This window comes from Engystomops pustulosus, chromosome 6, assembly GCF_040894005.1.
Source record: "Engystomops pustulosus chromosome 6, aEngPut4.maternal, whole genome shotgun sequence".
NCBI lineage: Eukaryota > Metazoa > Chordata > Amphibia > Anura > Leptodactylidae > Engystomops > Engystomops pustulosus.
Genome location: NC_092416.1, coordinates 74,547,221 through 74,561,749, shown reverse-complemented (window position 1 = coordinate 74,561,749; position 14,529 = coordinate 74,547,221). Strand labels below are relative to the sequence as shown.

The following is a 14,529-nucleotide window of genomic DNA, read 5'->3' as shown; positions in this document are numbered from 1 at the left end:
ACCTGTTCCTGATTCTGCTCCTTCGCAGCCAGCCCTGATCTCTTGCTCCATCCCCGACCATGCGTCATTGCCGCCTGCCTGTTCTTGACCACAAGACTGCCTAGTGATCCGGTACCTCGACTTTGGCTGCCACCGTGGACAAGCCACGCCTGTGGAACAACCTGATGGTACCACGCTGCAACAAGACCATCCTGCTTTGCGGCAGGCTCTGGTGAAGACCATTTAGATTCCGGTCCTAGGTGTCTGCTTACGTCATTGTCCGTGGTGGTCCAGAGGGTTCACTACACCAAATCCTGACACCCACTACATGCATCCCAGTAGATATTTAGTCACAGGAAAAAAAAAAAAGAATATTTACTTACCAGCGCTCCCTGCAGCCAGCTCCTCATCGCTCCCACGCTCTTCTCTTTGACCGAAGCTTAGGCGATGGCGCCTGGGTTGTGCAAAGGACATAGGCACCGGTAACATTGCTGCCTGTGTCCATTGATCAGTCTAACAGACACACAGCAGCCATCACTATTTATTAAAGATCTGTCTGAGAGCCAGATACAGCCAACAAAAGAGCCACATCTGGCTCCCGAGCCATAGGTTCCCTACCCCTGCTCTAATGTATAGTAGTAAGGAAATTTGCATATTGGGGGAATTAAAATTGATAAAAGTTCTGGGATACGAAAGAATTAGCCTTAGAAAGGGCTATACTACATTAGAGGAACCTGCCACCGGATCTAGCTTAATAGGTAGATCCGTGGTGGTAGGTTTCCTTTAATTAAAAACTATGATTAGAAATTCCATGGCTGTAATGTTACAGAAATCAGTTTGTAAACTTATATACAACTCACCTGATGTGAGTCCATCACACTAAGTGAGTTATACATATTAAATTTTAATTGCCCTGCCACCTTGTTCCTGATTGACAGTTCTAAGTGCTATGATATTCGGCTGTATGGAACATTGAGAAAGAGTCCGTTATGTCATTGGGCACTTAAAGTCATGTGACCAGGATGACATCTAAGGTCCTATTACATTTGAAATGTCTACCACATCTATGCATCTGATCACATGAAATCACAGCAGCCTCCATGGACTTCTACTTCTACCAATCCTCATGGAATTCTACTTCTCACCATTCTCCTTGGAGGCAAGCTGTGATTTCATGCGGTAGACATTTCACATATAACAGAACCTTAGATGATGTCATCCTGGTCACCTGACTTTAAGTGCCCAATAATGTAACAGAGCTCTCTCTCAATGTTCCATATAGCAGAATATCATAGCACTTAGAGTAAGGAGGCAAGGCATTGTAAGTAAAATTGAATATGCAAGACTCCCTTAGGGGGTCATTTTTCTTTATTTTTCTTCCTGTTTCTTCAGAAACTTTTTTGGCGCATTGACATTTTTGTACCTTTTTGGGGACATTTTAAAATGTCCACTTGACATTTGTTTTCCATCAGTTAGACACACTTATCTTCTATTCCAGATGTGCTTAATGTGGCAAATGAATTTATCATTTCAAATTGTCTAAAATTTGCGACATTTTTTGGTGCAAAAAAACTCCAGACAATACCATATTTAAGGAGAACTTAGAAAATGGAAAGAAATTACTTGAGACATTTGTGTGACATTTTGACAAATGTCTCAAAAAGAGATGTGAAAAAAAATCCCATTTAACACAAGGAAAAAGTAAGATTGATAAATTACCAAAGTAGCAGATGGAAAAAGACAAAAACTAGCCAAAAAAAATGAGAAAAGATAAATGATCCCCACAGTGTGATCGGTCTCCCATCATGTGCTTTGCTTATACGTTTGCAAACCGATTTTGTTAACATTGTAGCGATGGAAAGGAATCATTTAGGGTTAAAGGTAATGATTTTTAATCATATTTTTTAATGAAGTCTTTATTTTGGGTGGGTTAATTTGCATAACATCTTTAAACTAACTATATTATAAAGACATCACAGGTTCTCTATATAAGTATAATCATTCAGTTACACCAGTCATGTGTTTGTGTAGTCTACTGCCAGAAATTGTGACTTTCCAACTTTCAAACCGTAATTTCAAACCGGACATTAGATAGGTTCTACCAACGAAGGTAATCTTCTGACCAGTGAGATGCACGCTCTCTTCTTGTTCTCGAATACATCATGTGACCAGCTATCAGATTCTGTACCTCCCACACCATCTTATCTATGACTAGAAGTCAATTCCTCAATTTATTTCTGAGACTCTCCTCAAGTTTGTAATAGACTTCCAGTTCTCACATAAAGTTTTGCGTCAGTTCCCAAGGAGGGTAAAAAAAAAGTTTTAGAAAAATATAACAAAAGCCTAAAAATTCCTAACATTTTTGCAATTTAACATATTATTAATGAACAAAAAATGTATGAATGAGTGTATTACTATATTACTATATGATTATAAATCCAGAAAACACGGTTTGTGAAAACAAAAGCAACCAAAATGAAGATTTTTTTGTCACCATGCCCCCTGAACAAACTATAAAGTGTTCAAAAGGTCAAATGTTCCCTAAAATGGTAGCAGTAAATACTATGGCCATTTGGCAATGCATTATAAATAGTAAATACTTAAATGGTGACATTATAAAATACAAGCCCTCATGTGGCTATGTGAGATGAAATGAAAAAGTTTTATGGCTCTTAGAAGGTGATGGTCTCTTTCAGCCTCTAAACTTGACTTACCTCAGGTAAAATATGACTCTTCAGTAAGAGGGTGAGATTTCACATACAAGATAATACTAGAAAGTACATTTCATACTCTACCTAAGGGGGCTAGTAGCTTGTAGGGGTAAAATCTGGTGATGGATTCCATGTATGGGATGCGATGGATTACAATTCCACGACTATCCAATTTATCTGATTGCAGAAACAATTTTTTCTTCAGAGTATCAGTTACATAGATTTGTGCATGTGTGAATTCCCCCTGGGGGGATACTTGCAGTCAGGGCATGCCGGGAAGCTTTGCATGGTGTGTGCTCCACGTGATACCCGGATCATCAGGGTGACATTTATTTGTTTTCAACACGATTAAGCCTTTTCCGTTACATGGGACCTTCCCAGCCTGATGTTTGTGTAGACTATTTTCTAGCAGCTGTGTTTTGTTTACTTCATGTGTAATTTTCCAAATCTGCCATTTCCTTAACTCTTTGCAAAGTGAGAGCGGAGGAGGCAGAGGCACACGGCTGCTCTGTGCTCTGTGAACAGTGCTCAATGTGTTCGCCTTGGCCCCATGGAGACTTCTTTTTCTGGTCCTTCGCTGTGGCCCCAAGTGCTCTGAATTACACCTAGTGTTCAGCTCTGGAGGGTACTTTCTGTATTACACTCTCTGGGTTTCATGTCTCCATTTCATCACCAGTCACTGTTAACCCCTTGGTGCCCTGAAAAACATTAGTTCCAGTAACAGGATGTTAATTGGTCTAATGGGTTTAATGTCAACATAGTCTAATTAGCTAGTATATAATGAGCTCATTATTTTTCTGTTGCCTTTCATAGTGCACATTAATATTTTCTTGGCAACAGAAAACGCCTTTAAGCAGAAAGTGCTATCAGGGACCTTAGACTATGTTCTAGATACCAGTTGATACTTCATCTCATTATCCCATAATGTGTGTTATTTATTTACAAATTTGTTTTGATACATTTTATATTTTTATTTGCAGTAATGAAACTGTTTTGGAAGGTTCTGTAGTGAATGTGGCTCTCTTTACAGACTCACATCTCTGCTCCATGTGGGTAGATTACTCCGTGTAGATTACACTCATATTTTCACAGAATTTTTTCATATTTTCACTTTTTCAAATTTTATGCATAATACTTTAGTATTAAGACCAAAAGATGTAGATGTAAATTTTCACTGTAGTGCCGATTTTTACATGGATTTCAACCTGATTTTTAAGTGGTCAGTTATTGACCTTGAAAAATGCAGATCACATAAAGCTAAAATCCTGCATTGAAAATCTGCAATAATTTTTAATTTAATTTAAAAGATTTTGAAGCAAGTTTTCTTGCAAATTGCCTGCATGACTGTCACTTCATCTTCACGTACAGGCAGAAATCAAATACTGATGATACACAAAATTCTTTCATTTAATATATGTTATATTGAAATTGCAAGGAAGGAATATCTCTATTCATGCAAGTCTGCTAAAAGTGATGTTAAAGGTTTTGTATTCTTTTAGCAAACAGATTTTATTGTTTGCATAATAAAAAGTTATACAATTTTTCTGTATACTTTCTGTATACATTTCTTATAGTTTTCTAGAACTCTATTTGCTGTCATTCAACAGGAATTTTCATTGCTTACTTCCTGTGGATAAAAAAATCATTCCTTGTCATGTAATGTCACACAGGTGCACGGCTCGTTATCATCATAGAGAGTAATCAGAGCTGTGTGTTATAACGAGCCGTGCACCTGTGTGACATCACATGACTATGGACCAGTTTTTATCCACAGGAAATAAACAATGAATCTTCTTGTTCAAGGACAGTAAGCAGAGATATAGAAAACAGTGAGAAATTGATACAGAAAGTATATAGGTAAGTTATATAACTTTTCATCATACAAACACTAACATTTATTTTTGGAAACTGGACCACCCCTTTAACCCTTACAGGCTAGTCTTTGGCTTCCATAAGTGGTCATTTTATTTCCCTTTGCACCAACAGTCAAATTTTAAAAGCCATGATTTTCTTATTATTCTATGAATATCGGAAGTTGAGGGCTTGTTTTTTCTGCTTTTTGGTGATTTCCACTTGGAGTACCTATAGTTTTTGATTTAATTTTATGAACTCTTTCTGGAGAGGATAAAATTTGGCATTCAAAATGTTGTGATATTTACTGTCTGGCATAGATAACACGTTGTCTTTATTCTGTGGGTCAGTATGACAATACCTAATTTATATTTTTATTTTCTTTTACTTTTCTTTTGTTAGCATTAGACAATGAAACACTATTATAAAAAAAAGGATTTGTTTTTCAATCGCCATATTCCTAAAGTAGTAACTTGTTTATTTTCCTACCTACAGAACCAGTTGAGGGCTTTTTTTGCAAGATAAGTTGTAATTTTTTAATTGGTATCATTCAGGGTATGTCTGGGGTGTGATGTAACACAGCATTTTCATGCCATTTTTTAAGAACACTTACTAAGTGGTTTAAATAATAGATTACAGTTATAGATTGGTGCATTACAAATACATTTGGGGAGATGTTAGTGCATTTTTTACTTTTTATTGCAATTAAATGGTTTGAGTGAAATAAAGAGGGATTTTTTAAGTTTTTTATTACTGTCTTTATGGTGACAAGATGGTGTGATACCTTTATGGCACCTTCAGCTCATAAATAATGCAACAGGTGGTCCTTGTTCACAATCACAAGAGTTTTAGTGTAAATTTTGTATTTCAGAACGCAATTCACATTCAGCATTTCAATGCTTCCTATGGCTTTTGCAATGTGGCACTGATGGCCTTTGCTTTGCCAATACTCATCTCATTGTAATATGAATGATATGGTTATTTACAATAGGTTACTAGGTTACCTTTACTTGAGAAGTGTCCGTAGAGCACCATATTTTGGGGATTCAAGTCCAGGTTTCCTAATTTTTTAAGGATATTGTTGTAAAAATGTTCTAATATGTGTTCAATCTGAAAAATAAAGATTATATTTTAAATGAATTTTCTGTGTGAAGTTAGAAATGGAGGTTGTTGGGTCATGTCATGTATACATTAGATATGTCAAATCAACTAGTAATTTATCTACATTATTTCCCAACCTGTGGCTCTGGGTTCACATGATGCATCATCAGTAGATCTTCAAATTACTGCTATCAAACTATATCTCCAAACCAGTTTTAGTTCTTCATCAGTGATATTTATTTGTGACTAGTCAAACATATATATATATATATATTTTACCTAGAAATTTTAATTTTAATCAAGATTAACTTTTTCCCCTTTAACAGGGCCCTAGATGTGAATCAATCCCATGATGCAACATGTGTCCCCAGCACCAGCTCTGTCAATGATGGCCACCCAGAGTGTGCCGCCACCCCCTTACCAAGAGAGCCCACAGGTGAGTGCAGATAAACGGGTGTTCTGATTAGAAAAGCAACACCAAAAGTCATCTAGTACTGAACTCAAGGCCCGACCCCAACACTATTTAATACAGAACAATTCAAAGTCTAAAGATGGTCATAGATGGTCGTAGTCTAATGATGGTCATAGATGTTAGGATGCTGTCACGGCTTGATGATTGATTTTCCATCAGTCTGTGGAACATTTTTTTTTGCCTGTGTTATGTGGCTAATGGTTGGATTGTAATTTTTATCCATAGCAGGATACTTCCCATTTAAACGTTTCATTATAATACAGCTTCCTTTGATACTGAGTAACCTGCAGGACCAGGATTTTGCTCTCTGGATGCACCTTTTTCATGCATGGTCTGGGGCAGCATTGGATTAAACACATCTCTGTAGTGTATGCAGAGCGCTCCCAAGGGGAAGAACTTCACATTCTTTCAAGAACAACCTTAACCATCTGCAGAGGCTGAAGTTGCGGAATTCTGCACAGATTCATCAGCAGCTGGAAGAGGTTTAGGGCTAAAAGGATTAGCTGAGAGAATCAAATACCTCAGATCTGCAGAAATAGAAGAGTTAGTTAAGTGTGAAGAGTCTAATTAAATTCACATTTTACTGCAAATAAACTCATCACAGCTGCTGAACGATGGACCCTGCCCTCCCCAGGGATTCAGAGCCCATTTTCTCCCTCCTGTTTGATTCTTGAGCACCCTGGTACAGAACTCTCTCATTTGTAGCTCCAGCAAACCCCACAGTGCAGTACACAAAATGTATCCAAACCTATCACTTGCACCTTAGGCATGTGTCCACATACATGCTTTAACTGCTGATGCATTTGATGAGACACCAAGTCTGCTTTTTATCCATAAGCCATTAATAAATTCCTAAAAATATACACATTACATCAAAGTTATTTGATTCCAGCGAGGCTACATATAATAGGAAGGATCCATTCACCAGGGTTTTTCCAGGTGTACGTGTTCTCACTTACATTTTTGGAATATGACACATGAATCTTGTAATATTAAAGACTATTTTAAACAGGGCACAGATCTTGTATCTGAGATTATAATTACTCGTATCAGAAATATACCTGCTGGAAATACTGAATGAAAAAACCCTGAAAGCATCAAACACAGATTTCTGAGCCAGGAAAGCCATTGCACTATACTGGATTGGCGTTGCCCTCCATCTTTACCCATGTAAAGAAAATTGATATATTCCATTACTCCTTTATTCAAATTTGTTAGCAGGAGTAGAATCACAACTATGGAATGCAGCTCATGCTTGGACTGCTGCATAGCAGCAAACTAGAAGTGCAATGGGCGAGAACAACAAGTCTGGATAATACTTTGTGATCTATCATTATTGCTATCATCATTACGGTGGCTCTCAGGCCACCAGGCCGCTTCTGAGACAAAGAACAGGGTATTGCCATACTTCTTTTCTTTATTGTTGGAGATTAGTTTGACTCTTGTAATCATTGTAGAGTGAAGAGATCTCACAGAAACTTTATTTGTAAACATTAGAAAAAAGTTTGACTCTGGATTTATAAGGATTTTTACCAAATTGTCATATTGGGATTTCCACCTATTTCTTTCCAAAGTTTTGCCATTTTTCTTTTCACAGTGCTTATACCTTCAAACCGGCTTTGTTTGCTCTAATGAAGTATCTTAGAATAAAATCCAATTAGATTCCAAGTAAATCTACTGAGCTCAGGATGGTGTGTGTAATGATGGCTCGGGGATTCAGGGGCAACTAACCAGACAGTGAGCCCTAAGTCTGAGCCCCCCAATGCTGTCACCTGCCTACTTGCCTCCGGTATCCTATTGATACGGGACAACCACGAAGACGATCCCTTCCTAGGCTACAGTGCAGACAAAAAACACGACAAACAAACAATACACACAGGTAGCGAAGTCAGGTAAACCGGGTCACAACGGAGAGAGCAATATATAAGCAGAATCAGAAAGCGAAAGCCGAGGTCAGTAACGAAAGCCAAAGTCAGAATGCCAGAGAAGTCAATATCAAAACAAAACGCAGAAAGGACTGGGGAGCTGAAAAATACGAATATTACCAGCGCTGGGGAACCTGTGCTGGGAAGTAATATAGGTGACTGGGAAACCTCCCCTCAAGGTGACTGGAGGAGAGATCTGTCATTCACAGCAGGTTAACTGTTGCTAGACTGCAGGGAAGCGGGTGTGGTGCAACAATCAACCCTGCAGCAATCTCAGTCCCAGTTCACACACAGGAAGACTGAACAACCTCAACGCCTTCTAAGCCGCATACCGCGGACAGAAGACGATACAGGCAAAGACGTAACAGTACCCCCCCTTTTACGAGGGGCCACTGGACCCTCATTATTCCCACCTGGTTTAGAAGGATTTCGGCAGTGGTATATGTTGAGGAGACGTGGAGCATGGAGATCTTTACCAGAAACCCAGGTACGATGTTCCGGGCCATAACCTTTCCAATGGACCAGATATTGGACAGAGTTTTGTACCCTGCGGGAATCCAAAATCTTTTCTACCTCAAACTCTAGTTCACCTTGGACCACCACAGGAACTGGTGGTTTAGTCACGGGTAATACGGGAGGGATATATTTTTTCATAAGAGATTTGTGAAAAACATTATGAATGCGAAGAGAGCTAGGTAATTGTAACCTAAAAGAGACGGGATTAATAATTTTGTTAATCGTGTATGGCCCAATAAATCGAGGAGCAAATTTCCCAGATGGCACTCTGAGACGCAAATTTCTTGTAGATAGCCACACTCGTTCCCCCACATTATATTCAGGACCGGGAGATCGTTTTTTATTAGCCTGACGCCGTTGGGTATCTTGGGCTTTCACCAGGTTCGACAGAACCCGTGCCCAGACTGAGCTCAGCCTTTGGAACGTTGCTTCGGCGGAAGGGTTAACAGACTCAATGTCTTGGCAGGACGAAAACTTTGGGTTGAACCCGTAATTACAAAAGAACGGCGACATTTTAGATGAGGTACTAACCCTGTTGTTTAAGGCAAATTCGGCGAGCGGGAGAAAGGATCTCCATTTCTCCTGGTTATCGGAAATAAAGCATCTTAAAAACTGTTCAAGCGATTGGTTAAGTCTCTCTGTCTGCCCATTAGTCTCAGGATGGAAAGCGGAAGAAAACGAAAGAGAGATTCCCAATTTACCACAAAATTCTCTCCAGAATTTAGAGACAAACTGTACCCCCCGATCAGAGACAATATTTTCTGGTATACCATGAAGACGCAAAATATTGTTTATGAACAATGAGGCCAATAATTTAGCACTGGGTAATTTCCTGAGGGGTACTAAATGACACATTTTCGAGAATCGGTCACAAACCACCCAAATGACAGTTTTCCCTTGAGAAACAGGTAAGTCAGTTATAAAGTCCATGGAGATATGAGTCCAGGGTTTTTTAGGCAGAGGGAGAGGTTGGAGAAGTCCCTCTGGTACTCTTCTGGGCACCTTAGACCTGGCACATATATCACATGCTGCTACGAACTCCTGAACGTCACGTGACCACGAGGGCCACCAGTACAACCTTTCTAAGAGATACTTAGTGCCGGCAATACCAGGATGTCCGGCGAGCACAGAGCAATGGATCTCCTCTAAGACCCGGAGACGAAGATTATGTGGCACAAACAATTTACCCATAGGAAGATTACTAGGCGCAAGATCTTGAGAGTTCGAGATAGCGGTGGCGAGGTCATGGTCAATGGCAGATAACACAATACCAGGTGATAGGATCTTATCTGGGACAACCTCTGGGGTATTGTCGTTACCAAAGCTACGTGAAAGAGCATCTGCTTTGATATTCTTAGTGCCTGGACGGTAAGTAACAACAAAATTAAAACGAGTAAAGAAGAGTGCCCAGCGAGCTTGTCTGGGGGACAGTCGTTTAGCATTATCTAAGTATAACAGGTTCTTATGGTCAGTAATCACAGTTATGCGATGTTTAGCTCCTTCTAGGAAGTGTCTCCATTCCTCGAATGCCCATTTTATGGCCAAAAGCTCTCTGTTACCCACATCATAATTATGTTCGGCAGAGGAGAACTTCCTGGAGAAGAATGCTACAGGTTTTAGGTTAGTGAGAGACTTTGATCCCTGCGATAACACTGCTCCCACCCCTACTTCGGATGCATCAACTTCAACTACAAAAGGGTGATTCAAATCAGGTTGAGTCAAAACTGGCGCGGTTACAAAACATCTTTTAAGCTGTGCAAATGCTTGCTCCGCCTCTGGAGTCCAATTGGTCAGATCAGCACCCTTTTTAGTGAGATCCGTCAACGGCTTAGCCACAACAGAAAAATTCTTAATAAATTTGCGATAATAGTTGGCAAACCCTAAAAACCGCTGAAGGGCTTTAAGAGTGTTGGGATGTTCCCATTTCTCGATAGCCGTGACCTTAAGTGGATCCATACAAAAAGATTTAGGGGTGATAATATAACCCAAAAAAGTAATCTTTTGGACCCCGAACAGACATTTAGACAACTTAGCACATAAGGAATTCTTACGTAATCTAGAGAGAACATCCCTGATCTGTCGGATATGAGTTGACCAGTCAGGGGAAAAAATCAGAATATCATCCAGATAGACTACCACATATTGACCCAGGATATCACGAAAAATATCATTCACAAATTCTTGAAATACTGCTGGTGCATTACACAACCCGAAGGGCATCACACAATATTCAAAGTGTCCTTCGGGGGTATTAAAAGCAGTTTTCCACTCGTCCCCCCTTTTGATGCGAATCAGGTTGTAGGCACCACGGAGGTCAATTTTGGAGAACCAGCGGGCACCCACCACCTGGTTAAGCAAATCAGGGATAAGAGGAAGTGGGTATTGGTTTTTGACAGTGATGTTATTCAGTTCACGGTAATCAATACAGGGTCTAAGTCCACCATCTTTTTTCCCAACAAAGAAAAAACCAGCCCCCATAGGGGAATTCGAGGGTCGTATATGACCCTTTTGAAGGCTCTCTTGTATATACTCTCGCATAGCCTCTCGTTCTGGGGAAGACAAATTAAAAATCCTTCCCTTGGGATACTTAGACCCGGGAATGAGATCGATCCCACAGTCATAAGGCCTATGTGGAGGCAGGGACTCGGCAGTCTTTTTATCAAAAACATCAGAGAAATCAGAGATAAATTCAGGCAGAGTTTCCTCCTCTGACTGACATTTAGAGAGGAACAGCGTATTACAATGGGAGGAACACAGCGGATCCCATTTAACCAGTTCACCAGTGGTCCAATTAAATACAGGATTGTGTACAGATAACCATGGAAACCCCAAAATGACATCAGCGGACAAGTTTTTTAAAACAAAAAACACTACCCGTTCGGTGTGAATAGCACCAACCTGCATGGTTATCTGTGGAGTTCTGAAACAAACTCTACCCCCCCTTAAAGGGGTAGAATCTGCCCCCACAACCAGGACAGGAGGATTCTGGTTAACCAACTCCAGCCCTAGGGCTGAAACAAAAGCAAAGTCAATAAAATTAGCAACGGATCCAGAATCAACCATAGCTTGTCCAGATATAGACTTATCTTTAGCAAACAGAGACACTGGCAACAAAATTTTAGATACCGAGTCGGAAGATACCTGTGCGCCTGAGTGACACTCCCGATTACCACTCAGGCGCTGAAGTTTTCCGCCTGTGGCCTGGGTCTGGTAGGGCAGCCTCTCAAGAAGTGTCCAGATTCACCGCAGTAAAAGCAAAGACGATTCTTCTGGCGATGCTCTTTCCGGGTTTTGGCTCTCGCCGTGCCCAACTGCATAGGTTCTTGTTCAGAAATAGGAGAGACAGAGTTTTTAGGAGAAAGTAAAGGTGACCCGGAGGAGTGACTCGCACCTACTCTATCTTTTCGTCTGTCCCGTAGGCGACGATCAATGCGGACTGCTAAGGCCATGGTTTGCTCCAGTGAGTTTAGATCAGGATGACCAATCCAGGCATCCTTTACAGGTTCTGACAGGCCTTTTCTGAAGAGGGCTTTCAGGGACGGTTCACACCAGTTCAAGGTTACGCAGTGTTTGCGGAATTCCATGCAGTATTCCTCCACAGAGTGGGTACCCTGCGAAAGAGACAGCAAACTGGATTCCGCAAGCCCAACATGATCGGGTTCTGAGTATATGGCCCCCAAGGATCGAAAAAAGCGTTCCAAAGAGGACCACTCCTCTGCGGCTGGAGGTAGTTTCAGGGCCCATGCCTGGGGATCCCCCTGGAGTAAGGAAATAACCACCCCTACCATTTGAGTTTGGGAGTATAACGGGTTAACCCGAAAATAAAGCAAACAGGATTCCCTGAAAGTCTCAAATTTCTCTCTATCACCTGAGAATCGATCCGGGAGTAACATTTTTACCTTGTTAATACTGGGGAGTGGAGGTTGTGGAGCAGCAGGAGACGTGGCAGGGGTCTCTGCTCTAAACTGAGTTAGAACATGGACCTGGTTAGCCAGATCAGCCACAATGCCTGCTAGGCCTTCCATGCGATGCACAAGATCCGGGATGGAGCTCATCCTGGCGGGTCCGGAAGACGTAGCAAACTAAGGATTTAAAGGGCTGGTAATAATGTAATGATGGCTCGGGGATTCAGGGGCAACTAACCAGACAGTGAGCCCTAAGTCTGAGCCCCCCAATGCTGTCACCTGCCTACTTGCCTCCGGTATCCTATTGATACGGGACAACCACGAAGACGATCCCTTCCTAGGCTACAGTGCAGACAAAAAACACGACAAACAAACAATACACACAGGTAGCGAAGTCAGGTAAACCGGGTCACAACGGAGAGAGCAATATATAAGCAGAATCAGAAAGCGAAAGCCGAGGTCAGTAACGAAAGCCAAAGTCAGAATGCCAGAGAAGTCAATATCAAAACAAAACGCAGAAAGGACTGGGGAGCTGAAAAATACGAATATTACCAGCGCTGGGGAACCTGTGCTGGGAAGTAATATAGGTGACTGGGAAACCTCCCCTCAAGGTGACTGGAGGAGAGATCTGTCATTCACAGCAGGTTAACTGTTGCTAGACTGCAGGGAAGCGGGTGTGGTGCAACAATCAACCCTGCAGCAATCTCAGTCCCAGTTCACACACAGGAAGACTGAACAACCTCAACGCCTTCTAAGCCGCATACCGCGGACAGAAGACGATACAGGCAAAGACGTAACAGTGTGTACATATAAAATCTATTTAGTGATTAACCTAATGGAATAAATAGTATAAATTAGCAGTGAAATAGTTACATGCAAATGCAGTATGTACTGTGAGAGCACTAGGGGTTTGGCTGGGGTTAGGATGCTGCAGTGGAGTGAGTAGTGTATAACACATCTTGAGGTGCTTGAGGACCAGGAAATAATAGGGAACAGCAGAGCTCTTCAACCTCACTATTCTTTGCAGGAGAAATCTGCACTCAAAGAGCTGCACAGACACAAGGCTCTCCTGCTAGCTTCCCAGAGCAGCACCACGTGACCTCCAAACCATCCAGAGTGAGCAGGAAGGAGAAGCACCTCCCCTCCAGCAGTTACAGTCTGTAGAATTTATTTTGTAAGAAAATTTCAGCCTCAAAAACATAATGAGCAAAGACAGCAACTGTCTGCAACAGAGACTATGACTGCAAGAGCAGGACAAGAATAGAATTACAACTGACAAGAATAGAATTGAAACTGGTAGGCATTGGCAATGAAAGTAAAGTTGCTCTTTGATTTCACCATCAAAGTTCTTCCATAAACCAGCTTTATCCAACTTTAGCCAAGATGTTCTTGCTTTTATAGAACATTCTTTTCATTGTGCCAAACTTCAGTTTGACCAAGATACTAGATAACAAATTCAATGTTCATAACTTTCCAGTATAATACCATTAAAACTAAACATTAAAAGTAAGGTGATCGCGTCAGACTCTGTACAATTTCCTGATATTTCTGAGCTGTTGCAAATTAACACTGATTCTATCATTATTGAGCTGTGCTCTCTCATTTGCATGGCCCATTTACATAACATCCCTTGCTGTTTTTAGTTATAAATATTCATAAACATGTTTCTTTGCATTTTTATGGGTAAAGGTCAAATTGTAACAAATTGTATCCTGTTTCACTGCTCGACATTTACTATGGCACTTGCTGCAATGGTTCCTGTAACAGTATTTCATTTTTAGTGGAGTACTACTGATAAATAGAGGTAACCTGACTAAAGAAGACATAAAGTAGCCTATTACCAATCGTGTTGGAAATTGGTTCATAATCCCCTCCAGACCTCTTCACCATTGTTATTTCTGTTTTGTTTTTTTTAAGTCATGTCTCATTTTGTTAATGTTCTAATTTCTTTTTTATTAGTGTTAGGTTAGCACTAGGGTTAACTAAGGATTAGGGTTTGGATTAACCCTAACCGTAACGTTAACCCTAGCCCTAATTTAAAATATCACAGAAAATTAATGCCCAGTGTG

The 14,529-nt window shown here is 40.7% G+C and overlaps 1 protein-coding gene across 7 annotated transcripts in view; it reads left to right on the top strand.

Moving 5' to 3' along the window:
- The window catches only part of PKNOX2 (PBX/knotted 1 homeobox 2), a 305,145-nt gene that overhangs the window by 224,662 nt on the left and 65,954 nt on the right, over positions 1–14,529 (top strand). For 5 of the 7 annotated variants that reach the window (XM_072156593.1, XM_072156589.1, XM_072156586.1 and 2 more), the window contains one exon: positions 5,969–6,078. The exons of the other annotated variants lie outside the window; for them this stretch is intronic. In XM_072156593.1, coding sequence (XP_072012694.1) covers positions 5,992–6,078 — 87 coding nt within the window. In that variant the 5' untranslated portion in view covers positions 5,969–5,991. The remainder of the gene's footprint in view (positions 1–5,968; positions 6,079–14,529) is intronic. 7 annotated transcript variants of the gene reach the window in all.